General features: G+C 37.2%; 1 protein-coding gene across 2 annotated transcripts in view; it reads left to right on the top strand.

Moving 5' to 3' along the window:
* The window catches only part of MME (membrane metalloendopeptidase), a 59140-nt gene that overhangs the window by 10589 nt on the left and 21968 nt on the right, over positions 1-26583 (top strand). For both annotated transcript variants that reach the window (XM_026096876.2, XM_026096875.2), the window contains exons 4-14: positions 7121-7282; positions 8890-8970; positions 9741-9836; positions 9942-10060; positions 11086-11151; positions 14722-14856; positions 17249-17350; positions 20403-20539; positions 20635-20728; positions 23872-24000; positions 25424-25522. In XM_026096876.2, coding sequence (XP_025952661.2) covers positions 7121-7282; positions 8890-8970; positions 9741-9836; positions 9942-10060; positions 11086-11151; positions 14722-14856; positions 17249-17350; positions 20403-20539; positions 20635-20728; positions 23872-24000; positions 25424-25522 — 1220 coding nt within the window. The remainder of the gene's footprint in view (positions 1-7120; positions 7283-8889; positions 8971-9740; positions 9837-9941; positions 10061-11085; positions 11152-14721; positions 14857-17248; positions 17351-20402; positions 20540-20634; positions 20729-23871; positions 24001-25423; positions 25523-26583) is intronic.

A 26583-nucleotide genomic window follows, 5' to 3' on the forward strand; every position in this document is an offset into this window, starting at 1 on the left:
CAGCATCTGCTCCAGCCATTCAGTGCTCACAGAATTCTGCAATATAGTTCAATGAGTTCGTCAGAGTTATATCATTTAATAATAACTCAACTTTAGTATAAAAAATATAAAGTGCTTAGACCCAAGAAATAAGCTATATTATTAGTGTTTAATAGTATTCTTAACTGGGATGAGTCCACAAGTTTAATATTACTTCAAGTCAAAATTCCGTAACAGTTCCATGTTTAATTGGAACTTTTCTTCCAGACAATGTAAGATAAAATGCAGACAAAATTATATAGCTAGAAAGCTAGAAATATTAAGTCTGGAAAATATATTGAGGTCTTTCAAGGAATATAATTAAGAGTAGACGTTAAGTGAAATGGTAATGCCTTAAACCAGACCTGAACAATATTAGAACAGCTTTTGCAATGAATTTCAGAAATTTGCAATAGCTACAAGCCACTGAAAAGAATAAAGATACTGAGAGATTGTTTTATAGTACATTTAATAGAGGAGCTTCAAATAAATGACCAGTCAAAAATGTAATTAGAATCTGATTGGTTATACATAAGGTAAAAATATCAGTAACTGCATGAAAACGTTATCAGTGTTTGTGAAATCCACTGTACTGCAATATACAAAGATACTATGTAATTTGTACATTTCAGCATTTTTTGAAAATGCTAACACACACCCTCTTAATTTTCTTGAGCTTAGATAGGAGAAACTGATGAGAATAGGGAATTTCAGTATCTGTCATACCAATTTCACCTAGGTAAGCACTTTTTTTTTTCCCTCCCATATCCTCCCCAGGTCACTGGTTGTTATATCAGTTTGTATTACTTTATTTGTAAGCTATTAAAAGCAACAACTGGGAGTTATGATTACTACAATAGAATTAATCATTAAAAGTAGTTGTGACAAGGCTCTACATTCTTCAGTAATAGCTAGGAAGCTGAATAAACAATTGAGAAAAGGAACAAACCCCAAAACTTGTTCATCAAAGCAATACGGAAGACTAATGAAAATTATACCATGCATTATCTGCATTTGTGTAGGTATGAATCACCTGATATTATAATTAAAATAACAAAATATTCATCAGTCACACACTGATTATTTCCAGAGCAAAAATGTCTCAGGGTATACAGCCATGAACATATCATAAAGCTTCTCTGGGCACAGATATCAACTCATAAATAACTTAGAGCATGTTCAGGATTCTGCACAGCTTGTCTGGTTCTGTTGACTTCAAAAGGGTGATTCATGTGCTTGACACCAAGCCGTGTGCTTCAGGGCTTGGTTGATAACAAAATCACATTTCACTGATTTTTAATATACCCATGCTATCAGCCAGATAATGGATGGCTGTCTCAAGAGAAAAACTTGGGCTCCACATGTGCAAATTACACTCTTGAGGAGAATACCTAATACATATGTTCTGAAGACCTAAGTGAAAGACTACAGTTTCCATGACTGAGCTCTCATATGTTCACAATACTTAAAGTTTTGATTAATATTTGATTAGCATATATTCTAATTAGTATTAGCTAGTGTGGGCTTTAAAACAGAGACGTTATGATAATTTTTTTTTATCACGGTAGTAAGCAAAAAAAGTTGCACAGATGCTGACTACAAATAAAACAATCTGATTGCAAGGTTTGATATTACACAGATTGTTAATAATTTGCCAGATGTACACAAGATGTGGATTTTTTTCCTGTTTTTCTGCAAAAGTGACAGTGGATAAGAACCATCTTTTCTTGGCATCAGAAGATTCTTCCAAGCTATCATTACCTTATGACACAGCTGGCATGCCACGCTGAACAAGTCAGCTGTGATGTCCACCCCTGGCTATTAGAGTTATTGTTGTTGGACTAACACATGCCAAAATAATCCAAGGGACAATGTTGCCCTTTCAATGCTGCTCCATCCTAGCAGAAGGACTCATAAGTATACCCTTGTAACAGAAGAGTTCGATTATAATTACGGAACTACCTGTACTACAGCACATAGCTGGAGCTAGGACAGGAATAAAATGAACCATTGAAAACATTTACCTTCCCTTAAATGAAATAGGACAAACTAGACAAAAGATCAAGATACCAGAGTTTACAGAATCACAGAGGCTGGAAGGCACCTCTGGAGATCATCTAGTCCAATCTCCCTGCTCAGACAGGGTCACACAGAGCAGGTTGCTCAGGGCCGTGTCCAGTCAGGTTTTAATTATCTCCAAAGATGGAGACTCCACAACCGCTCTGGACAACCTGTGTCAGTGTTTGACCACTCTTACAGTAAAAAAGTTTTTCTTTTATGTTTAAGTGGATTTTTTTGTATTTCGGTTTGTGCCCACTGCCTCTTGTCCAAGTTCACAGGCAGAAAGGAAACCCCTTGCTCTAACAGACATGATGGTACGGCTGGATGCTTGGATTTTTCAAGAACTGGTAAAAAAAAAAAAAAAAGTGTCATACTTGGTGAAAACATGATCGAACTCCACAGTTTCTGGCTGTTGGCATGATTCTGTGTCCTTCCAAATTAAAGTCAGCCTGCCATTGACTTCAGAAAGAAAAGAATCAGGTGCTAGACTTTGTACCTATTTCCATGGTATTTTTTTATGCTGCTTAGGCAGTCCAAAATTGAAAATGTGTTGCATTCATGTTTTTTCCATCTTCCAAGCACTGGAACTTTGTAAAGCCATCAGATGTTGGCCTCAAATATAACTTTTCTAAGCAAACTGAAGATTCCAAGAAAAACAGAAAATAAAAAGCAAGTAAACACAAATACTATAGCCTGCCCACACCTCTCATTTCTACCAGCGCAACAGACATGGAAAATATTGAAAGTACTAGGGAAATAACTATAAATATTTGACTCACCCATGTGGGAGGAATGAACACTTGTAATCACAAGTCTCACCATTTACTAAAAATAATGTTTGAAAAACAGGAAGGATGCTTAGTATTCTGGCAAATTCAGACATATCACTAGCTTGGCTCTTGGCATCTCTCCCTTCCTTGACAGACTTACTGCTAGAATACTAGTGGAGAAAAGCTAGAAAAAACTAGTGGTTTAAGAATACAAAAAAGAAAAAGGGCAGAAGGTTTAATAACAGCAGCTGGGAAACTGTCTTCAAGAAAAGACTTCACTTGAGAATCCCATGTCAGGATTAGTCAATGACTATGAGGTCTCTGACTAGCCACTTTAATAGGGTCAACAGGGACACCAAAAGGCAGTACCAGTTCTAGGAGAAAATGTAGAGTAGGTCCAGAAAATCAAATGTAGAAGAGACAGTAATTGCGGTAAATATTAGTGAGAGGATGCAAATGGTGTACAATTATAATGACTCAGGAAAACAACAGTTCCAAGAACTTAAATAGTACAACATAATCATTAATTGTTGAAATATATTTGATTCAGCTGAGCCAACGCAATATTTAATTATTACTTAAAATACATTATATTACTTAATTGTACTGTCTAGATTGAAAGCAATTCCCAGATTTGTCTGCTGCAAGTTCTTTGACGTGGGTCCACCTCTGCACAATAGGCATATTGTACATGGGGAATAATAGCGCAGGGATGGTGTTGTCGGTGGGTGTTTTTGTTCGGTTTTGCTATATGCAATTTCCAGAGCATAGAATACCAGCTCCAGCATGCATCAGTTCGCATGGTATGTTTTTGTTCTCAGTGTTTCACTTGTATCACTAAGTGAAAGTAGTTTCTAAATATCTCTTCTAGACAATTTACTGTGGACTATGTACTGAATGGTTTCTTCGATAAAATGTAAATGAATCATACAAGTTTCTTTTTGTATATCTTCTAGAATACTTCTAACATGGTTAGACTTAAGATGATGGTCATAAGGAATACCAATCATCTGAACCACAGCAATCTTTAAAATATCCTTTCAGAACAAATTCTTACCAGCTTGAAAGATAGGCACAACACACTTGATACTATTTCTAAAAGTCTTAGGGCCATAATGGCCTGGTATTCAAAAGCTACAAATGACTTTTGTGCCAAAACTGAGCAACCTCAGATGAGAAACTATTTGAATTTTGAGGCATTAGCTAAAAATTTCAGGTGTGTCAAGGTGCATTTCAACAGGCTTGGGCTGAAGGTCTGCCTACAAATTAAGAGCTATAACATCTTCAGCCGATGTAGATCAACCTACTTGAATAGAATTTAGCAAAGATGCACTGCTCTGTACCAGCTATCCAGCAACTTTAAAGGTAAAAGGATTTATTATGGAAAACTAAGTCTGAATTTATGCCTCCGTAAGGACTTTTAAACTAATTTCTACGTTTAATACAGTAACATTATATTTAAGCTGCTCATCCTAAACACCTACATGTGCCCTTAACTTTACATACATAACAAATCACATTGATTTCAATTATGTACATACTTTTAGGACAGGGATTTTAACTGTAATCCCCTAACACCTCACAACAGCATGCACAAAAGCAGTATCCATACTTCACTTTTCAATCTTGAAAGTTCTGAGTGTGTTTTTGTTTTTTTTTTTTTTTTTTTTTGAGCTGTTGTGAATGTCTGAGGGTTTTTCAGGGCATGTTGCTCATTCAGAGAAATGCAATGAATATTTTATCATAATTTCTCAGTTGTGAGCCTTCTGTTTATGCTCTTATGCAGAACTATTCAAATAGCAGGGGCTTTTAGATAACTGGCAATATGATACATAGTCTCATCTGAAAACTTAAAATTTATACGCTACTACAGTGGGGTTTTTAAAAAGCTTTTACTTGCTAAGCATAAATGTAGTAAAACATGTTATTTGCACAATTCTGCTTTAAAAGCTCCTTCAGGGTTGAATGTATTTTTGTTTTTCATTTTTAGTGACCATTTCTCTAATATCCTTTCCCCCCCCTTTTCAGTTATTGTCTCTGCAGTTTCAGATTGTAGTTGTTCCTTGCTCTGTTATCCCAAATCCTTATGGAATCGAAACACTGGAGTTTGAACGGACTACAAAAAACATCTACTTCATCCCCCTGTTCAAGCAGAGTTAACTATACCAATGGCAGTATTTATCACACCTGTTCTTAGAGGCTGCCAGTACTGAAATCTCTACAATTTGGAGATTATCTGTTTCTAGAGCTCTACTATCCTTACACTTAAAAAGATTTTTAATTATTAACCAAAATCATCAGGTTATTGTGTGCTGAAGTGAAAGACCACTGCTGCTTGCTGAATACATGCCTTGACCAGATTGGATTGCTCTTTGCGGGAGACTTGTGTTGGAAACTATTCTCCTGTCTTCGTTTTCTCTTCTTTAGACTAAACAACCCAGTTCATTCACAATTTCCTAATCTCTCCTAATGTTCTAGACTTCTGTTTACTCTTAATTGCCTGATTTTTATTTGCCCCACATTTTTGATGAAGTGTTGAGTTTGCAGTACCCTTGGTTAGGCAGCTTTTACCTATGCTTAGTAGAGCAAATGAGTAACATCATTTGTGCTCTAAGTGATATTACTGTTTATATTTTCCAGAATGAGGTTTGTCTCTTCTGCAAAGTACAACACTGCTGGTTTATATTCAACTTGGAATTCACTATAATCTTGAGTCTTTTCCTGCACTCTAAGTTGTCCCTCTCCATTCTACATTTAGATGTAATACTTAGTATTACTTCATATTTATTTCTACTGATTTTTTTTTCAGACTGTATCTCCAATTAGTCATGAAAATATTACATTTTAATCCCATCCTGCAAAAGGATCTGCAGTCTGTCCCAGCCTCTTGTCACCAGCAGGTTTAGCACAGAGTATGCTTACCACATCATCCAGGTGCTAGGCCACAGCAGATCCATGTGGAGTAAGACTGAACAGATCCTTTCTTTTTGAGAGGGAACTAATATCTGTCCTCTGATTACGTTTATCCCCTCAGTACAGACAACATTAAGACCGTATTTTCCAGTATTACATGCATATCTTGTATAAAAGAATGTTAGGTGAGTGTGTATAAGAATGTTGGGTGGGATACTCAAAACTCCTCATATATTTTGATCTATATCACCAGCTCCTTCTCCTGTAAGGACTTCCAGCTTCTCTGCAGGTCTTGTACCTTGAGAAGATAATTAAACTGACATGACATAGCTTAGCAAACCCATATTGCCTTGTTTTCTTCTGAGTTCTTACAAACTGCTTGACTACTCAATACAGGACTTTTCCAGGAACTGAAATTCATCCGAGTTGTCCATAATTTCCTGACTTCCCCTTTCCTCCATTTAAAAGACAGGTACCATGTTAATTCTCCTCCATTCTTCTGATGCCTCATGCATTCCACACAACTTCCCAAGAATGACAGCTAAAGTACCATCAGTATTTTAGGAGGAGATTCACCTCAGTGGAAAATATCTGACTCACTTTGTACTCGTAGGCCTGTTCTTTCCTCGCTAGTCACTCTGATCTTACTCTTCTGTAGGTTGTATTAAGTAGTGTAACCATCCTATTACACTCGATCCTTCTCGTGAAAATTGTTCTCCACGTACAAGCCCAAACATCCTGCCTTTTTGCCTTTTTTTCTTCAAGAGAGGGGAGGGGAGGCAGATGGCCTTTCATTCCTTCTGATATGGGTCCTAGGAGTATTTCACAATGCCCCTAAGTGAAATATGTTGGATGGTAGGTATATCTCTGGAAAAGGAAAACGTGTGCAAAGAATAACACAGTCTTTTCGTTGTTTGTTGCTATTTTTTTCTCCTTTAGACAAAATGACTGCACTTTGTGACGTCATGTTGTGGTCTTATATCCAGCCTTGTATAACAAGGTGTGGTAAGAACTTTACATGTGCAGGCACTCAAATATCCTACTCTACAGGAATTTCTAATAGTTACATTTTACATTTTATTTAAAAAACTAGTTACTACTCAGAATGATGAGTAGGAACATTAGAGTCAATTTACCCATCAGTAAAGGCAGGCAACAGAAAAATATAAAAGTTACTAGAAGTAAAATAATTTTGTTGTTCACTGAGGAGTACTTTGCTCAGTCTAGAAAATTAAAGTAGGCTTGAGCCTATTCTAAACTAAAGGAAATACATTTATTACTTCCCTGCTCAGAGCAAAAAATGTATTCATTTATTTCCTTTAAAGATTCTTCATGTATTGATTTGTCTCATATTACAGCAGCCCGAATTATGGAGAACATGGACCTCACTGTAGAGCCTTGTAAAGATTTTTACCAATATGCCTGTGGAGGATGGCTGAAGAGGAACGTCATTCCAGAAACCAGCTCCCGTTATAGTAACTTTGACATTTTAAGAGACGAACTAGAAGTCATTTTAAAAGGTCAGTGGGGTTTACGTTTGTGGACTATATAAAGTTTCTTCTTTGGCTTACGTGTAATCCTAACAAGATGTGCTATCTAGCAAAGTTTAAAATATTACTGATTTCAGTTTGTGTTCAGTTCAGGATAAATCCACCAGAAACTGTTTGCTTGGAGAATGCTTTGGAAGATACGCTCCTGTTAGGGCCTTTCTGATATCTGAACTCTGTGTGCTCACCTGCATATTGTAACAGCTGAAATCCACATTACCCTCATGAACTAACAATAGCAGCCAAACTAGGTGAAGAAGAAAGAGATCTGCCTGTGTCCAAGTCAGCTGAAAAGCTGGAAGTTGCTCTCTGGCAGCCTTATGTCCTGTATATCTGTATTCCATCAGATACATGCCAGAGGGCAGGCAAGCAATTTTCTAGCTAGGCACATCATAGACTTACCAATATTACTTTTTCTACAAAATGTAGTAAGGTCAAATTGTCCATACTCTCCTTTTTCAGATGAAAATAGCACAAAGAAATTCCTGAGTTTATATTCATGAAGAATTCTCCAAATCATTCTCTCTAGAGTGAACACCTTTTCTCTACTCTGTATAGCTTCTGGTTTTGCCAGGTTTGCAATTCATGGATGTCAAGGTGTGCCTTACGCTTCAGTTTCTGCAGAGCAAATCACTTTTAAAGGAGTGGCAAGAGTGGGCTGCCCCACAAGGGGAGGTCAGCCGGAAAGCGAAGGTGACGGCAAGGCAGGCAGGGGCAAAGGCTTCACAGAGAAGGGGCTCAGTCCCACAGGACCCAAACCGAAAGAGCAGCACAGGTCTGGAGATGATGACCAGGTTCAGCCAACAGTCCTGTGTTGACCAGATAAATCCACAGTGATGCTGCAGGGCTGCAAGCAAGTCAGCAAGGCAAGGTCAGGCCCAGCATGGTACAAGGCCAAGTCCAGCTTAACTACAGCGGAGCTAAGGCAATGGCCATGGGCAAGGGGTGAGCTTAACTGCTGCTCCTGAGCCAACAAGCAGAGAGTGCTCGAGGGGAGGCTCCAGATAAGGCTTTTCGCAGCAATTCCTTACAATTTAGCTATTTTCATAGAAGTCTGATCCAAGGTTACAAAGCTGTGCCGTATCAGAGCAGACCCTGAACACGGGCAGCTAAATTCCTTGCTGCAGGGGAGAGAATGAGGATTAGGATTACAGAAAAAAACAGTTACAGGCTGGTCAGTGCAATTAGAGCCTGTCGGCGCACTTACGGCCCTGAAAGCAATTCTCTTCACCCTTGATGAAACCTTTCTTAGCTTTGTCACTAAAAAATGTTGCTGAAAAGTCAGGACATTTCTATTTTGCAGAGGATGATCTACAGAGTATCTACCTGACTGCTCCAGGCCCAACATGCTGCCGCAGACAGATGTAATTGCAAGGCATATCACGCATATGATATTCAGGCATGTCATCTCCAGAGCTCTTTCTCCTCAGCTTTTGAATGCAGAAGTCCCTGGAATTTGTGATGGACAGGGAGCATTATCCTCCACCCTCTGTTCCTTAGGATGGTATCCTCTATGGTTTCTTCAGTATCTTTCCAATATAGATCAGATATTAAGATATATTGTTCTCTGTGTATTTCAGATGTCCTGGACAAACCAAACAGTAATGATATAACAGCAGTGCAGAAGGCAAAAACTCTATACAGATCATGTATAAATGAAAGTAAGTTCCTCCTGAATTTATTGCATATAGGATATGCAGATATCATCCAAAGATTCACATCCTCTACAGTTAGCAGTACCTATATCCTCCTAGTTTCTGTGGCAATTCCAGTAAGACAGAACAGAAACTCTTATCCTCCTTCCTGAAAATTAAAACCACTTTTATAGAGTTAAATGTCAATCAGTACTGTATCTCTTACTTTACTTATTTTGGTATTTTAGGTGAGATTACATTACTTCAATTATCCAGTTGCTGCAGATATTTTAACTCAAATCTTTTCAGTTAAATTTATTTTGAGTTGACATCTTTTGTAGAAATTATCAGGAAAGAGTTAGAAAACAACTGGAATACCAAGCTTCTGAGCTGCTATACCAAGACATAGGAGATAATTTATTCCAACAATTTGAGCTAGATGCTGCCATTAGAAAGAGGAACAGTAAAACAGTTAGCAGTGCTACCTAAATCACTTATTTTTATAGTTTCCATAAAGTAGTTAGTACTTCCCAAAGCTATTACATCAAGCTTTTTGCTGAGTCAAAATACAATAGTTCTTCAATGTCACTGTCCCAAGGATTTGCATAAATTGTTTGCAGTAATGGCTGAAACATATTTTAAAAATTAAATGTTAAAGTATAATCATACATGGAGCGTGATCCTATTGTGATGATGGTGAAAATAGATTTCTCAGCTTCAGTATTCTGAACTCATTATAATAGTATTATTTGTATGCTTTAAAATGTCCTGGTAACTCATTTTATTTTTTCCAAAAGCTACCATTGATAGCAGAGGTGGAATGCCTTTAATCAGTTTACTATCAAATGTATCTGACTGGCCTGTAGCAGCAGATAACTGGGAGTCTTCCTATGGTAAGTTAATTTGCGTTTATTTACTTTTCAGTTAAAATTTCTAAATTACTGTACTTTTCATTGTTTACCAAAAATAGAGACTGAGTACATCTTTCGTTTGCCTAGGTACCACATGGACAGCTGAGACAGCTATTGCACAGCTAAACTCTAGATATGGGAAAAAGGTCCTTATTAATTTTTTTGTTGGCACAGATGATAAAAATTCCACAGCACACATCATTCATGTAAGTCCCCCTGGGTGGCCTAGCCTTGTTGATCATAGAAGTGCAGCAAAATAACTAGAATCACAAATATAAATGGTAACCAGGAGGAAAATTAGCGAGTTGAATTTTACTAGTTAGCCACTAGTAGATGAATTTGTGAATCTCTGTAGTTCTCAAACTTAATTATCAGTTTTACAGTGTACTATCCATTCTCAGGATAAACATCTTTATTCCTGGCACTCATACATTGTTATTCTCAATAAGGTTAGAATAACTGAGACATACAGACACAATATATATGTATGCTGGACAGAAGACAGACATGATCTACTCATACATGCATGGAAGGAAACAAATATGAAGCTGATTTCCATGCCCTGGGAAGAAAGCTCTATTACTGAAAACATGGGCTGTAGTCTGCAGGGCCAAAAGCCCCCAAAGAAAGGGTTTTTTCAAGGTGTTCAAATGCCAAATTACTAATGGGACCTGCAGTCAGCTGGCACAGATATGAAAGTGGCTCAGGACATCTGTGTAAGGAGTACGTCTAGAGTGCCCTGCCTGTAAACCTAAGGTGATCTCTGACGATGGAAGGTCCCAAGAAAGACAGTATTGCAGGTGGTAAATCTTCACCAGCTATTCTTGAGATGCAACTGCTGCAAGAGCTGTGATGAGCTAATCTTTCATGCAGATGGGTGGATAGATCTTTCGCTACTTTGCATGTATGAATTTCAAAGATGCAATAACTGCCTTGCTTGTCTGTGGACTGTTGTCTTCTGTACATCCAGTATTTTAGCACTGTTATACACAGCATGCATTGTTCAGCAACAGAAGAAAAGACTGAAAAAAAGACAAAAAGTATAAGGAGAGTGAAAAGAATTAAAGGAGGGCAAGAGGACGGAAGAGAAAATCACCTTTGGTCAGCCAGCTGTAAGCAGAAGATAATCTTCCAAGAGTGAAGCATCAGCGACCTATAATTGACAAAAGAATAGTAAAGTGCCATGCCATTTTGTCTCTAAGCCCATTTTAATTCTTATTTGAATTTATAGATCGATCAACCTGGACTTGGCCTGCCTTCTCGTGACTACTATGAATGCACTGGTGCATACAAAGAGGTAAGATGGAGCTAACACATCACTAACTACATTTTAAAAGCTTTCATCTGTATTTTCAAGGCAGGCATATCCTCAGGAGTTGGAATATGCAAAGATGACACTTGGAGGATCAGTCCTTCCCCAAAGAAATTCTAATACTACCATTGGGAAAAATCACTGGGAGAACTGGGGGAAATGGGAGTACAAAGGTTGGTAATAATGACAAACATTTAAACAAGATTGATCTATAGGTGAGAAGAGAGAGTGTCACAGATTGGAAACAGCTCTAACATGGGTAAGTGTGCAAGAAGGCAAGAGATTAGGAACCAAAGAAAAGGAAATGAAGAGTATACAGAGGGATGAGACTAAGGGCAAGTAGAAATAAATGAGCAGAGAATGAAAGCAAAGTGGACCAAGTGTCCTGAAAGTGAGGTGTTCTAATATTATGCCGTAGATATCAGACCTGGTTTGATCTTTGTAGTTGCACTGGGAAACAAGTGTTTTTTTAATCCGGGCTCCAGTTGTTAGTATGTACCAATTGTCTCCGCGCTGGATGAGAAGGATGCAAGTTCCTCTTGCTTCACTACACCCCAGAAATCCCAACCTGTTTCCCTTCCCCTTCCCTCCTCTTCCCTCTCCTTCCCTTCCCTTTCCCCTATCAATTCCCTTCATGGTCTCCTGTAATCACTGAACACAGATGTGAAAGAAAAGTAGTGGCTTTTCCACACAATTCCTGTATGATTCTGCTGGTCAGATGAAGAGCAGCTACTTGACTTTTTAGGATCTCTTAGAAGGAAATAAACAGGACACAATTTAGCTTTGTAACACAGCTTCTGCCAGGCTTCACAGCTGAATCAGGAGGCACCTTGCAACTGTCAAAGGCAAAAATGTGTATGAAGGTAGATAAATGATGAGTGCGAATGCATCACTACTGTTTTGTCACTACAAGAATGATGCCATTTCTCAACTATGATCTGTGATGCATTGATTGGAAGATGCTGAGGATGTCAGGGGAGTCCAAGCACCATGCGTTTATTGCTGCTCTCATACCATGTTTCCCCTAGAATGGGGGTGCATCGCCAGAGTGAACTGATCCACTAAATTTTAGTTATGTATTAGGGTTAACTTATTAAGCAGGAAGACACAATCTGATCATCCTGGGAAATGATTTTTATCACTAACAGGCTTAGAAAGGAAAAAGGAGAACCATTCAGAACCAAAGATGACACTTTTCTAGAGGATAGATCTGAGAAGATCACAGTCCCCTAAAATCAGTTTCTAAATCAAAATGCAGCAGCTAAAGTATATGATGTCATGTAAAACACTTCAGATACCTATAATCTCGTATGTATTTAATTTATGTTTACTTATTATTCATATGTATTTTCATTAATCTTTCAGCACTGACATGGTGTAGCCCTCATTGCTAGTCACAGATACACTTTAAGTCCTTGAGGGCTTAAGTATATGTACTTGCTGAAGTCATGTAGTAGCTGAAACCATGCTTTCAATTAGCCAGTTTTCTACCTTGTAATTAGATGCAGAAGTGATAAGAAAGCATACAGAACATTTTGGTTTTGTAGCTATCTTCCTGACATGCTAACAGTTAATGCTATCATTAAAACTGATTACATTTAATTACAGATCATATGCTAGCAACAACAATCATTCACAAATTAACTGCTCAGTTAATTTATTATTACATATCATAACAGCCTCTAGGAGCCTGCTCATGTATCATGATTCGTCCCCTCCTACTACATCCTCTACAGCACAAAAAGACAATTCCTGCTCTAATCTTCTGACCTACAAGAAAGTATTATACTACTTTCTACTACTGGAAAGTAGAGAAGGAAGTATTTTAAAAAACAAAGATTGATCACTGGAAGACAGATTCATACTATTCTCACAAGCATAAATACTTCAAGAGAGAGACATCCCTCCCTTCAGTCCTTGCACTCTAACAGCAGCTTTTTCTTGGCTCTATTTCCTGCTACGTCATTCTACTCTTTGAGCTGTATGTAGCAAACAAGGTAGCTGCCTCCTCTACTTTAATGCCTGGCTTTGTCAGGACTTCTCACCACAAAGCTACAAATGGAATCTGTGAAAAAAGAGGCTTTTAAAAACCATTTTCTCTTGTAAGAGCTATCACGCCTGAGCTCATGCAGGAGTTTTTCTGACATCTAAGTTCCTATTAAAATATTTCTGAAATTAGCCAACTTAATTCTTTGTCTGCTGATTGACCATGTAATGATCTTCACATTAGGCCAAAAATAAAGTTCATTGATGGTACCTGAGGATCTCTGTTGACTTACTGGTTTTCAGTCATGTCTGTATTGAATTTTTTTAAAACTGTTTACTGATTTGGATACTTAAAATAGTATTTGCAGTCCTGGTAGACACACTCTTTTGTGACTCTCATTCTAGCAGTCAGAGATTTCATAGGCTTTCCTCTCTGGTAAAAGAACCTATCTGGATTAAAAATAGCACTGAGAGTTTAGTCTTTCGAAGTGCTGTAAGCCACCTTTCTGTTTGAAGTCAGCTGTCAGTACTTTTCATGAGGTGCTCGGAGGTTTCCAGTGTGCACAGCCTCTTACAGCACAGCATTGCTGGCAGGTAGGAGAGGCTGACAAGAGATGCACAGCAACAGAGGTAGTTACAGAATGGCTGTATAAATATGTCATTCATTACAGGGGATGGGTCCTACTGCCTTAGGACCTGAACATACCAAAATATCTCTTTTAATAAAGTTGATTACGTGCATCCTTTAATAATCCAATTATTTTTCTGTAATAGTTTTGGTAGATTAAGCTATTTTGCATAAAATCTAATATACATATTAATTTGCATTTAAAAAGCATACTGAAAACAGCATTTCTGTTGAAGACAGACTATGGATTATCAGAGGCATTACAACAATATTAAGTTCTTTAAAATATAATGAGACATCTGTAATATACAGTGAGAGATCTGTAGATATTTTACACAGTAACATTTAAAAGAACATAGTTCTATATTTCTATTCTTATCCTTGGTAAATTCAGATATATTAAATATATACAATACTACCTACAGTATATTTAGATATACTAAATCTAGATACAGGAAAATGATTTCTAAATGTGCCAAAGAGCAGCAGAGGAGTTGCACTGCTTCTGGGAGTTAATTTTCCCACAATGCCGATGCAACACAATTCCATCAGCATTTCTGTTGGTTTTATGTTTCTGGGAACACTGCTCTTTGGAAGCAGTATTTTTAGAATTTACAACTGAAGCGAGCTAGCAAAACATCAGTGGTGGTTTAAATATGGATGTCCAAATGTCTCATTTTAAATAATGAAAACACAGTGCAGTGGTTGACAGTGTTTAGCTTTGAACAGTACTACAAATCGTACAGCAATTTTCCATGAGAGAATTTTCAAAGTTAATTTCCATTTGTGATAAAACAGTATTTCAGAATAAATTACTACAAATCTAAGAAAGGGTCAAAGAAAAATAATGCATAAAAATGATGATGAAATCTTCAAGTAATCAAGGTACACTATACTTTGAAGAGTTTTGTCTTTAAATTATGTGTATTCTTTTTTTACAGGCATGTTCTGCCTATGTTGATTTCATGATTTCTGTAGCGAAACTAATCCTCCAAGAAAGAAACATTTCTCTCAATGAGAGCAAAATTTCTGAAGAAATGAAACGAGTTATGGACCTGGAGAAAGAGATTGCCAATGTAAGAAAAACATTTTAAAAGTATCCTTTAAATAACTGACTTTCTTCTTAACACCTAAGAAAGCTAGTTGTAACCTGATTTAAGTTACTTGCTAATGTTATTTTGTGGGGCCAAATGCTGATCAAAAATGTGTGGAGCCTGGCACACCTAAAAGGAACACATAACAAGAGATGCCTTCTAATGAGTAAGGGAAAATACCTGAGTTAGCTGTCTTCCAAGCAGCAAAATGCATTATCCTAACCTGTGCACTAAAGTCCTTCAAGAGAAAAAAGAGAGAGCAGGAGAGAGACAGACGTGGTTCCTCGCAGCCCGTTTTAGAAAGTGTTCTGGAAGACGCTTTGGGGGCCTCTTTTCTCTTTGTCCTTTTCTCCACTTCCGCAGTTTGGTTGTCAGAGCAGTAGATTCCCAACCCTTCGCCTGCCATACAACACAAAGTAATCTTTGTCCCACACAAGCTGTTCCACACTGCTGATTGTTCCAAGTGCGTTTTTAATCAAACGCTATTCTCCAAGAAAGTATGCCTTGGAGAAATAGCTAGCATTTAAAAATGCATGGAGAAAAACAAATGGAAATTCAAGCATTCATGAGCAAAAAGACAGCCTATGATTATTAAACCTTTCAGAAGTACCTGCCTGAAGTTGAGTATGACTGTAAAACAAGTCAAATACAAATCTTCTAGCTTCAGTTATTTTTCAAGTTATATTGACAGTAATGGCATGTGTTTGGTAGAGGGAGGCTTTTCCCCATTTATATAAATTATAACCATCTGATTATCTTCACATTTCCCTGAGAAATACACCTGTGGACCTAGATCAGAGATGGAATATAATTAAAAGAAAAGGGATTTATTGGAGAAAGATTTGAAGGGGAGTAAGAAAGGAAACTGTAACTGAAATTTTTCTACAGCAGTTGCTGCTGGTAAAGGCTACACAGCTTGTGATGGCTAAGCTGCTGTTGCCTAATAGTTTTTTTAACCTCTTTGACCAAAGCTTGAAAATTCAGCACCAGCCTGAATGTTACTGGAAGAGAGACTGCATTGTGTTCACAGGAATTTGTAAGGAAAATACAGAGAAAAATATTTAATGCACAATAGATTAGAAAGAAGAGTAGGAAAGAGGGAGTGGAAATCTGTTTTTAAAAAGGATAGGAAAGAAGAAACAGAACAGGAGTGGAGATTTCTCATTTTTCAACACAGATGGAATGGATGAAATTTACTATTCTTGCTCTTGACAAGTAAGTTGGAGTATCCCAGGCAGGGAGCAGGCAGTACTGGTGTGGATTCTCCCATGAATTACTCTCCTGGATTACAAAGGCAGTCTTCTCCCATAGTCATTTGTGTGCCTGCATTTTCTCTCCTTGCTATCAAAAAATGTCAAGGTAAAAAGGGAGTAGCAGTTGTGAGGAGAGAGTGCTGATGCTGTCACAGGGCATTTCCGCATGAAAACAGTGGTGTGAAAGGGGATACAAGAATGTATGTCAGACACCTGCAGAAGCATCTTAGCAGAGGACACACTGATGGTTGCAGAAAAAAACAGAAACATATTCAAGACAGTATTTAGAGACCAAGGGAGTAATCTGGATGCAACAGTTACCATTAGACCTTGTTTTTGTCTTAGTATGTCTGCATTGTCTGCACTGTAATCCCAGAGACCTCCGTGCTGTCTCCTCCAGTGCTAAACCTCTCTCATAAAGTAACACTACAGTAGCAGTTCACTGCCAGTTAGCCAGTTTTATTGTCTGTAAGAAATGGCCCTAATACAGGAATTTCATTAAGGCATTAATGTATGCACATTCTTCACAACACCGGTACAAAACTGCATTCCCCAGACTAATACAAAGCTTGTGTGAGTTATGACTCCCTTTCTATACAGTAGGTACATATTAGCGCACGCATCCTGATCAGAACGGTCACATTACATTCCTATCACAGCACACTGGTCGCCCTGTACTCAAGACATACATCTCCTTTATTCCCTTCTGTCAGGATTTTGCACCTTGCATCATCCCATGGACATTACACGCACATTCTTGTGTTAATTGTATCTGCTGGTAACAGCTTCTACAAGGCCTGCTTTAACTAGTGCTTTGAGCGCTATGTGTTTATGTTCCAATTAATGTTCCTGCACTGCCTGCGCTATTGATGCTTTAACACAAAACAAATCCAAAAGTAAAGCTCCATATTATCATCAGAAATTTAGTTCATTTAATCTATCCTTTTATTTGCTTGTCTGTAAAATGCTGGCCAGATATATGTGCAAGAAGCTCTACAGTTATGGGAACTTCACATAGTAATGTATCAAGCTAGAAACATTTTTTTTCTACTTCCACTTACCAAAATTCTTGTGGACTGACTCAATGTACATAGTAATTTTCTAATGTTTAATTTTGATAGGCAACAACAAAAGCTGAAGACAGAAACGATCCAATTCTGCTGTACAATAAAATGACATTGGCACAACTCCAAAACAACTTCTCAGTGGAAATTAATCATAAGGTGAGTGATCAATAATCTGATATTTTAAACTAATATATGGCTGATGAGATTAAACTATGAAGTCTGATGAATGGATATATTTTAAAGACATTTTTTTCTTGGGCTTAGACACATTTGAAATTTAACAGGATACCCGAAGTGAGCAGTGTATTACCTGAATACTGTGCTTCTGTATCGTCTGTCCTTACTCCAAGGCAGATCTTGCCCCTCTGCTTCAATGTAAAGAGATGGAAAAGGAGAAAGGAAAAAAATAAATACTGTGAGCTTGACCTACCCTAATGGATTCAGGATGGTGAATCTTGCAACACTTGCGCACACTTAACCCTTGCTGGAAATCAGGACAGTATGATTTTCAGAATTCAAGAAATCCCCTTCCTATAATGTATGACCACAGCAGTGTGCTTTACACAAGATGCAGCAGCCCAGGACAAAAGTTGAGGCTGCAGCCACTCATTTATTCAAATGTTGCAGTATAACAATTTAGGGCCTCTCTGTTTACCCAGAACTGCAGATTCAGAACAAAGTCCTGTTTTTCCATCATTCCATCTGTAGGACGGGCTCCCAAAGCAAGCAGAAAGCAGCCCATGAAACAAGAAAATTCCCCCCTTCCCTCCCAGTTGATGTTTCGGCTCTGCATTTTCTCTTACCCTAAGCCATATGCTGTTTGCAGACTATAACCTTTAATTCATGGTACCATAAAGTCCAGCTTTGATAACATGGCTGTGCCTCCTCAATAACAGATCATGTCTTGCTAGACATGGCTATTTTTATCACAACTTCTACTTCAGTATCTTGCACACAAGCAGGTTAATTTCTGTGTCAAAAGACACTGTGGTCTGATCGGCAGGAGTGTATTACTGAGTCTTTTGAGGCCAGTAAGGTACTATGGAATATTTTATTCTTACCACAGTTATTCTTATCACTGCCGTTTTACTGACTATAAACTCTTCAACCTTAAATTATATGAAAGTTCCATTCTGCTTAGTTTACTCAATTCCTCACTTTATAATTTACCTTCTCCCATAGATTTCGCTTGAATAATTATCATTACAGTCATAATGTCACAATGCACTCATAATGTCAGAAACAAACTTCTCTTGTTCAGAAAATGGTATTGCCCTGGTTATTTTTAGTTCCTGGAGAGTGCTGCAGATCAGCAATAATCATCTGCTCTAAATTTATCCCAAAAATGCTTAAAAGACACATGATGGGAATTGGTAGTGTTGTTGTAATGGTTCTAAGGATAGAACAGCAATTATTCCTAAACTTAGCTAGAAGATTGCTGCTTCTCTTTCAAACCTGAAAAGATTGTATGCCTGAAAGCTTATCTGCTTTCCCCAGCTCCATAGGTTTGTCTGATGAAAGATGTTACCTCTCCCAACAAAGCTTTCTTCTCAAAAGATATAGACTGGGAAAAAATCACCAATACTTTTCAAACTAACAGACATAACACAAAGTTTTTAAATTAATAAAATTTTCTCTCTTCAAATAAAGTACAAGGATGATCTGCCTTTCTTAAACATAACACCTTCCTTTCCTTTACTTAAAAATAGTACCTTCCTGATCTGGTAGAAGTACTGAGTAGCTCTAGAGTTTTAACATCATCCCTGATGATTTTCAGCTTCTGCTCTAAATCATTTTCTCAGTCACACTGTGGCCCACAGAGGCTTGGGCCCCTCTTGTGGCCATGGATTAGGAAATTGTGGGCCAATATGGAGAATTAAAAGCAACGTACGTAGAACCAGCCATAACATCAGTGTCATTCACTTTAAAAGTGAATGAAGAAATTGCTGGAGGAGTATCTAACACTGTCCAGCGCCAGCACTCCAAGCTGAAGGATCTATCTGTCTCAGCTGGTACAATGCAGAGCAAGACAAATAACACATTTAAAACTTGTGTAAATACTTAGATTTAAGATTAGATTTTAGCTGCAGGTGCAAACTTCCTGCATAGGGGGTTCCCATTAATATTACTTTGCTGCTTTGGGTTATGTGATGTGGGAACAGCCATGTGGCTGCACTCAGTCTAGCCTCTTTCCCCATTTATAGCACAGCTGCATGGGTCAAATTCCAGTGCTGTATGGCCTAGCAGTGACCATATTCTACATTCTCTTAGTCAAGAAGCAAGAGAATGATTCTGTGTTCTCCTATCAGTTCTTTTACTGATCTATTTTCTGAGGCACATAGTATTAACCAAAGAATTATCACAGGAGATTATTTCCCTTAGCAGAAAACTAGTAAAAATTTCCAGTTGAGAGTGCCCATGCATTAAAATAATGTTCTGTTCAGACTAGATGGACACTAACAAATAAAAACTTAACAGAAAATAATTTTGATACGTACTGCCCCATAGAAGTTAGGTGGGCTTCTTGCAAAGGTGTATACTAGCATGAAGATACCAGGGGTTTAGGACCAAAGAGAAAGAAAAACTATTCTTAGCCTGAGATTTATCTGTCACAGTGTACTGCAGACTGAGCTGCTATCAAATCAGTTTCTTTTCCAGTGTCTAGTAATATGGCATGCAAAGGAAGTTTCATTACAGATAGCAGATTTAGTGCCAGTGTTTTAAAGCCTATTGAAATAAATCCTTTTATGTACTTCCATCTACTTCAGAACAAGCCCTTACCATATGCTTCAGAATGGATTCTCATATACACCAAGAATGTCTTATTGCCCCATAGCTACAGAGCCATAGTGTAATGAAAATCAGTTCTTAGCAAAAAGGCAACTGAAATTTTGCTTAAAATAACATTTCTGCTCTTCTAGGCTAAAGGAAAGGATCGTAACTTTTTTAATTGTGTTACTTTGAAAACAAAGCAATGTCTGGACCTTTTCTGCTAAATACCATCTTTGTTTTCATAGGATTTTAGAGCAAAGAAGGATAAATTATCCTGGATCAGTTATTATTATGATAACTCCATTTACAAGGATTGAAACTATTAAGAAAACTAAAGACAGAGCATTTGTTTCATCCAAACATATTCAGACTGGAAAAAATGGCTAAAGACTGTTTCTTTACAATTAACCATACAGAATGCATATTGCTTTTCCAGGTATTCAACTGGTCAAAATTCGTAAATGCTATAATGTCAACTGTACAAATTTATGTTGAGAATACAGAACAAGTGGTTGTTTATGATCCAGAATACCTTATCAGGCTGAAGTCTATTCTTAACAAATACACTCCCAGGTAGGTATCGTATTCTTTTTATTTGCATTTTATTTCCAGTACACTTCAAAAATCTAAAAACATTACCAGCTTATTATTGTCATTTCGTTACACAGAGAAATTCAAAATTACATGATCTGGCGATTCGTAATGGATCTTGTAAACAGTCTAAGCCGAAACTACAAGGACACAAGGAATGCTTTTCGTAAGGTGCAGAAATTCATCTCTCTTTTTAAATTGTAAAGGTTACCTTTATGAAGCACAGAAGATAAATGTTTTATATATAACCATAAATAAAAATTTCTTATGTTCTGAATTTTGCACACAAAAGCTAGAGATGTTTGCTGAAGCTTCTGCTGGAAGGTACATATAATTTATATGACACATGCTTGATTGTTGGAGTGGATTTGAAAAGCACTGTTCTGGTACTTGGTCTCTGTGTGTTTCTGAATCTAAGTTAATCCTCTGATGATATGGCCATTTTGGTAATAGAAGAGTACCATCTGTTTGCAAATGACTGCAGTTCTGACTGACTTGTTACAAACTCTTCGGCATCCAAAAGTAACAGATTCACAGTCAAACATTACGGGCTGAATACTGTTATTCAGTGATTTAACCCTGCAGTTATTTTAGTGCTTTTAAGGAAATGCTGAGCAATCTCACAAACATACAGATTGAAGATGAAAGCCTTTAGTATTTCACAGGTAGAACTTTTTACATTGTAGATTTGTTAAGCCCCATTAAAAAAGGTTTAAGGCTATTTTGTTAGATCTACTAGTGACAGAAGAAACATTTAAACACACGTACTTTGCTTTTTAAGGGGATCATGTTTGTTACAGAAAAAGAGTATAATCACGGGAGAGAGTAAATGAATATTCAGTTTGGTTGATTTTATATATCTGAACATGATAGTCTTATTCATTAATTATTTGGCTATTTTTCCCTAGTCATGTACAGTATAAAACTGTTCTAATATAAAGCTTCATATTTGCTTAGTAAGCGTCATCAAGGAATTCAATGTTTTGCAGTCTATAATGTATAAACTAAAGACATCCCCCACTACATCTTAGGACTTCAATGAGGAAGTTTCTTTAGAAAAATTTCAATGTTTGAAACAACAACAACAGAAAAGATTTACCACAGTCTATGTATAAAAACATATAATTTGCTAATAATTGATTAATAATAGATGGTAGTGTAAGTAAATCAGTATTTGTCTTGTTAGTTTGCCTTCAAATATAAACATTTTTGCACAGTTATGGCATTCCGTGAATCTCCCATACTGTCTTTGCTCGCATGTGTGGCTACCTGGTCACTCATTTAAAGGTCCATTTGTTTTAAATACAGAGTGCTTAAAATGGGGTACATGAAGTGCCAGCGTCCTAGCAGAAAGATCACTGGATCTGCAACCAATCCTCTAAGAAATTAGCAAAAAGATCTGAACAGATTACTAGGCTCTACATTTAGATAAGTCTACATGTGTTATTGAGGCTGCGCTGTGACTCTGAATCATTCATGGTTTTTTCTGCATCTCAAGGCCAAATCGTCAGTTTGCATTATAAAATTTCTTCAAAATTCTGTGCTTCCAGCAGCTCTACCATCAAGAAGCTCAGACACAGGGGTGGAAGAGCATGCAGAGTAGTCTGATGAGCTGGTTTAATACTTACAGCTACTGGAACTGTATCCTGAGGATACAAACCCTTCTGCCAAACAAACACATTAGTATCTTTTTTTTTCAATATTTATTTAAAGAGGAAGAACTATGTTCCCTAGTGTAATTGAGAATTTATGCCCTGTGCGATCAATAAGTTTTAATTTCACCACAGTAGACACACAAATCTACAGTCAGGCACTGCAATTGCCTGCTATTTTTACCAATAAGGAATGTAGATAAATTTCTGCTGCTGTAGAAAGCATCACTTTGTTTTTTATTGTGCACCTCTGTGACACCAGGCTTTTTCTGTCTGACACCAGACACTTTAAGAGAATCTAACTGACGATTCCTGTGAAGGGCAGTCCTGGTGCGATACAAGTCCACCGTGGTCTCAGCCAACCTTCCCACACGTCATGCTGAGACCAGTGAACTATAATTCATTAACACTGAGTTTTTTTAGTTGCAACTAAGGGAAGTCTGAGCAGCACAAAGTGATCTACCACAGTCTCTGTTGCATAGCCATTCTGATTTTGTGATTTAATTAAGCTTAACATTGCTAATGTTTATTACTGGTTTTGCTTTGTTTCTAAGTTTTGAGGGAGAGGGGCTGCATTTATTTTTGCTAGACAAGTATATGACTTCTGATGCAGCCTGTATGTGTGCAGGGAGTATCTAAAAGAGAAAGAAATGGATTAAGGATTGGCAGATTCTCTACTCTATTCAGCTATTCTTCATCAGTAATGAATTATAAAAGTCTGAAAAAAGCTCCAACATGACAGGCTCTTAAGGGAGGCCTGCAGTAGATACTTCCGTACAGTGTTCTACTGGTAACATTTTCAAAAGACCCTTCTTGTGTCTGTAATACTTTAAACATTTATTAGGGTGAAAAGAAAAATTATGGATTTTTCTTTTCAATACAATTCAGTTCAAGGTGTAGCAGTTATGGAGCTTTTAACACTGAAAGTCACTGGTCTGTGTCTCTGAAGAGATGGGAAACTGCTTCATTACAGAATACGAACTTCATTATGGAGTATGATTTCAGTGTTCCCCTGCAATATGCTAACCTTGTTATATTCCTTGCATTCAGGTGTCATACCATTATCTTATTCTCTCATCATTATCACTTACTTATAAATTATCAGGACAAAATCCTTGCACACCATGTATCAACATCACATAGCGTAGACAAGCTTCTACCCTCTCTACAAAGGTTCCTGCAAACTACCAAATGTGGGATGCTCTGGTAGAAGAAGCTGTACAGCTGAGGAACACGCTGGTAGAACTGCTGCGTGGGTGGAAAACACGATCTGACCTCTAAGGGAATAAATTCACTGCATAATCACAATGGTCCTGTCAGAGCCAGAATTGCAATTCAGATCCCCACAGCAGTGAAAGTTGTGTGTCGGTGTATTTCTCTCTAACTTCTCCCATTCTTGATTTTTAGAGTAGTTTTCTTCTCTCTACCTTTCCATGTCTGGGAGGGATAAAGAATTGCTAATGATTCTTATATTTCCTCAACCTGTGACCAATGTTCCCTTTACTGAGTGGGTCCACCTAATTTCCATAAATAGTAATGAATTAAATGCATGTATTTAAGGTCAGTTAGGCTCCTCTGAAATGTGTATCTGTCAGTCATCATTCTCCTTCACTTTGTGCTGGCCCTGATGTCATTGTTTTATCTAATGTTTATGTTTCACAGGCACTTTATGGCACAACATCAGAAACCGCTGTTTGGCGTCGTTGTGCAAACTATGTCAATGGCAACATGGAGAATGCAGTGGGACGATTATATGTAGAAGAAGCATTTGCTGGAGAGAGTAAACATGTGGTAAAGCTTTCAACACACTTAACCTGTCTGCCATCCAAGTGGTTAAGTTTTACTGGACAAAGATTTAGTAGAGATTAGTTTCCTATTACAGTGTAGAAACCCAATCTCATTTCATTCTAACGTCAACACAGATGTCCAATTATAGTGAAAAGTCTGTCTTGGAAATGGTTGTAAGCTGTCCCACTTGACATAACTCAAAGCTGCTCCATTACTACATCCAATGTGAGTGGATCAATTAAAAAATCTAACCACTCTCTAAAGACCCATTCTTTTCAGAAACTTCTCAGCACAAGTGAATCATTCTGTTGTATAGAATAAATGTTGTAGAGTATATCATAACAGAATTATCATCTAAGTGATGTTTCAACACAAAGAGAACTAGCAGTTACAAAAAGCAAATTGTTATATTCAGGCTTTTTAAGGCTCACTTGAGAATCAGGGTAGAAATTACTTTTCAACAATGTGTCAGTAAACATGAGTGTCAGCAATCTGCAATGATGGGATTAGATGTTTTGCATAGGATAGCAAGACAGGCAATTAGCAAATGGTACTATGAACGGATGTCACTTAAGATTAGAAGAAAGCACTAAAAATACTGTGGAAGGCTTCTTAAAGCAGACAGGATTTAAAAGATAAGACATTAAATTCGATTGCCTTTATTTAAAAGATAATGTTTTAGATTACCATAATATAGTAATGGTACTTTTCAATAAAATTTTATAAGGCATGTTTTTCAAAGAAAACATACTTAGTTTAAATATTTGAAAATATATCTTATCACTGCTAAATACTGTGCTAATACACACTTCACAGTTTGACTGTCATTACTAGGGTCTGTGTCTACTCATGAGTTCCCTATCAATTCTCTAGGATTATTGGTCTTATGGAACAGTCTGTCAGAATTGCTCATTCTTACTAGAACAAACAGAGCCACAGCTTGTTCTTGGAGCCTGACACTACACATCCTGCCAACATGGGGCACAGGGACAGTCAGAACTTGGTTATTTCTGTTTGACTTCACTCACACAAGAAATTGCTTCTAAACTGAAGTTAAACCTCAGTTGCTTCCTATCACTCCTACTGCAATCCGAGCTTAAAATACACCATTTTTGTTGCTGACATATACACAGTAATTTGATCAGAAGCATAAGAGTGGCTGGGTGGCTGGGTGGCTGACAGAATTTTCTGTAACCTGAGTAACTCTAATTTGCACTGCCTTATTAGCTCATGCCCATCCCCTTTCCTCCAAGACAGGCAAAAGCACTACTTAACTTGATCTCCAGATTTTGTGTGTGGCCTGTAAACAGCATACACTTAAGCTACTAGTGCAAGAAAAATATACCTGTAGTAAACAAACTATGTCTTTGGAAAAATAACTGTATCATGTTATGTGAATTTGTAACATATTGATGGTTTTTCCAAGGTTCAAGAAATGATTGCTGATATACGTGAGGTTTTTATAAAAACCTTAGATGAACTTAACTGGATGGATGTAGAAACCAAAAAGAAAGCAGAACAAAAAGTAAGTGAAATCTTAAGAGATTTGAAATACTGTATATTTCTATAAAAATCAGTATTTCAATTGTTAGTTTTCCTGAAAAAAATGAGCAGCCACATCTTTCACGGCATTTATTGTGATCTAAGGGTCACACTTAAAAACATATATATCCATTTACATGTGTTTATGTAAGCACCTGCAGCTTACAGACTTCCCATATCAGAAATGCATTACATGGGAAATGGCCTCTGTGGAGATAAGCACACAAAACAGGAGAAATCTACATAGGAGATAAAGACCTTCCAGGCAAATCAGTGATTAAGGGGGAAGATAATGAAAATCTACAGGAAAGAAATACTGAAAATGGGAAGGAATGATTTATGGTGATTTGACCAGCTATTAGGATCAATGAGACAAAAACAAAAACTCAAAACATATGATGGACATCATCAGTGAGTTCTCTTTTAAGGGAAGTCATAGCTTCAGTCAGACAAAGTAAATCTGGATTACATAATAGAAATCAATATTAGAGAGCCCTAAACTGGGAGTGAGGTAACTGAAAGAACTGTTTACATTGCTAATTTGTTATATTGTAGAGGTAGTCAAAGTTTTTCAATTTTGAGTTTTTAATGATATTTTAATATTAAAATTTCATTTAAATAATGGAAAATGTCATGTTTTTATTAATTGTAACACTGGACCTGGCATTTTTCTCCAGATTCTTGTGTTACAACATCTTAAAAAAAAATTAAAAAAACCTGTCAAATCTATTATTAGTTTATCAATCAACTCTTGACTGCATAGTCTGCAAAAAACCTACTATGGCAACAGATAACTAAGATAATCATAGCATCCAGTGGGCTTATACTGATTCTCATGTGATCAAACAGTATAGATGCAATTACATGAGATGGTACTTACATACAACCCTGGTGATAGGGAATTACCAGTAACATCGATCACATACAACCATACGATCAGCTTCAATTCAGGAATGGCAGTACAAGTGAGGCAGTGCACTGCAAAACCTAAATGAATTCTGTGCTATAATTGGACATAGACAGTATATGTACAAAATCTATCAA

The sequence above is a fragment of the Dromaius novaehollandiae genome, chromosome 9 (genome assembly GCF_036370855.1).
Source record: "Dromaius novaehollandiae isolate bDroNov1 chromosome 9, bDroNov1.hap1, whole genome shotgun sequence".
In the NCBI taxonomy this organism is placed as follows: Eukaryota; Metazoa; Chordata; class Aves; order Casuariiformes; family Dromaiidae; genus Dromaius; species Dromaius novaehollandiae.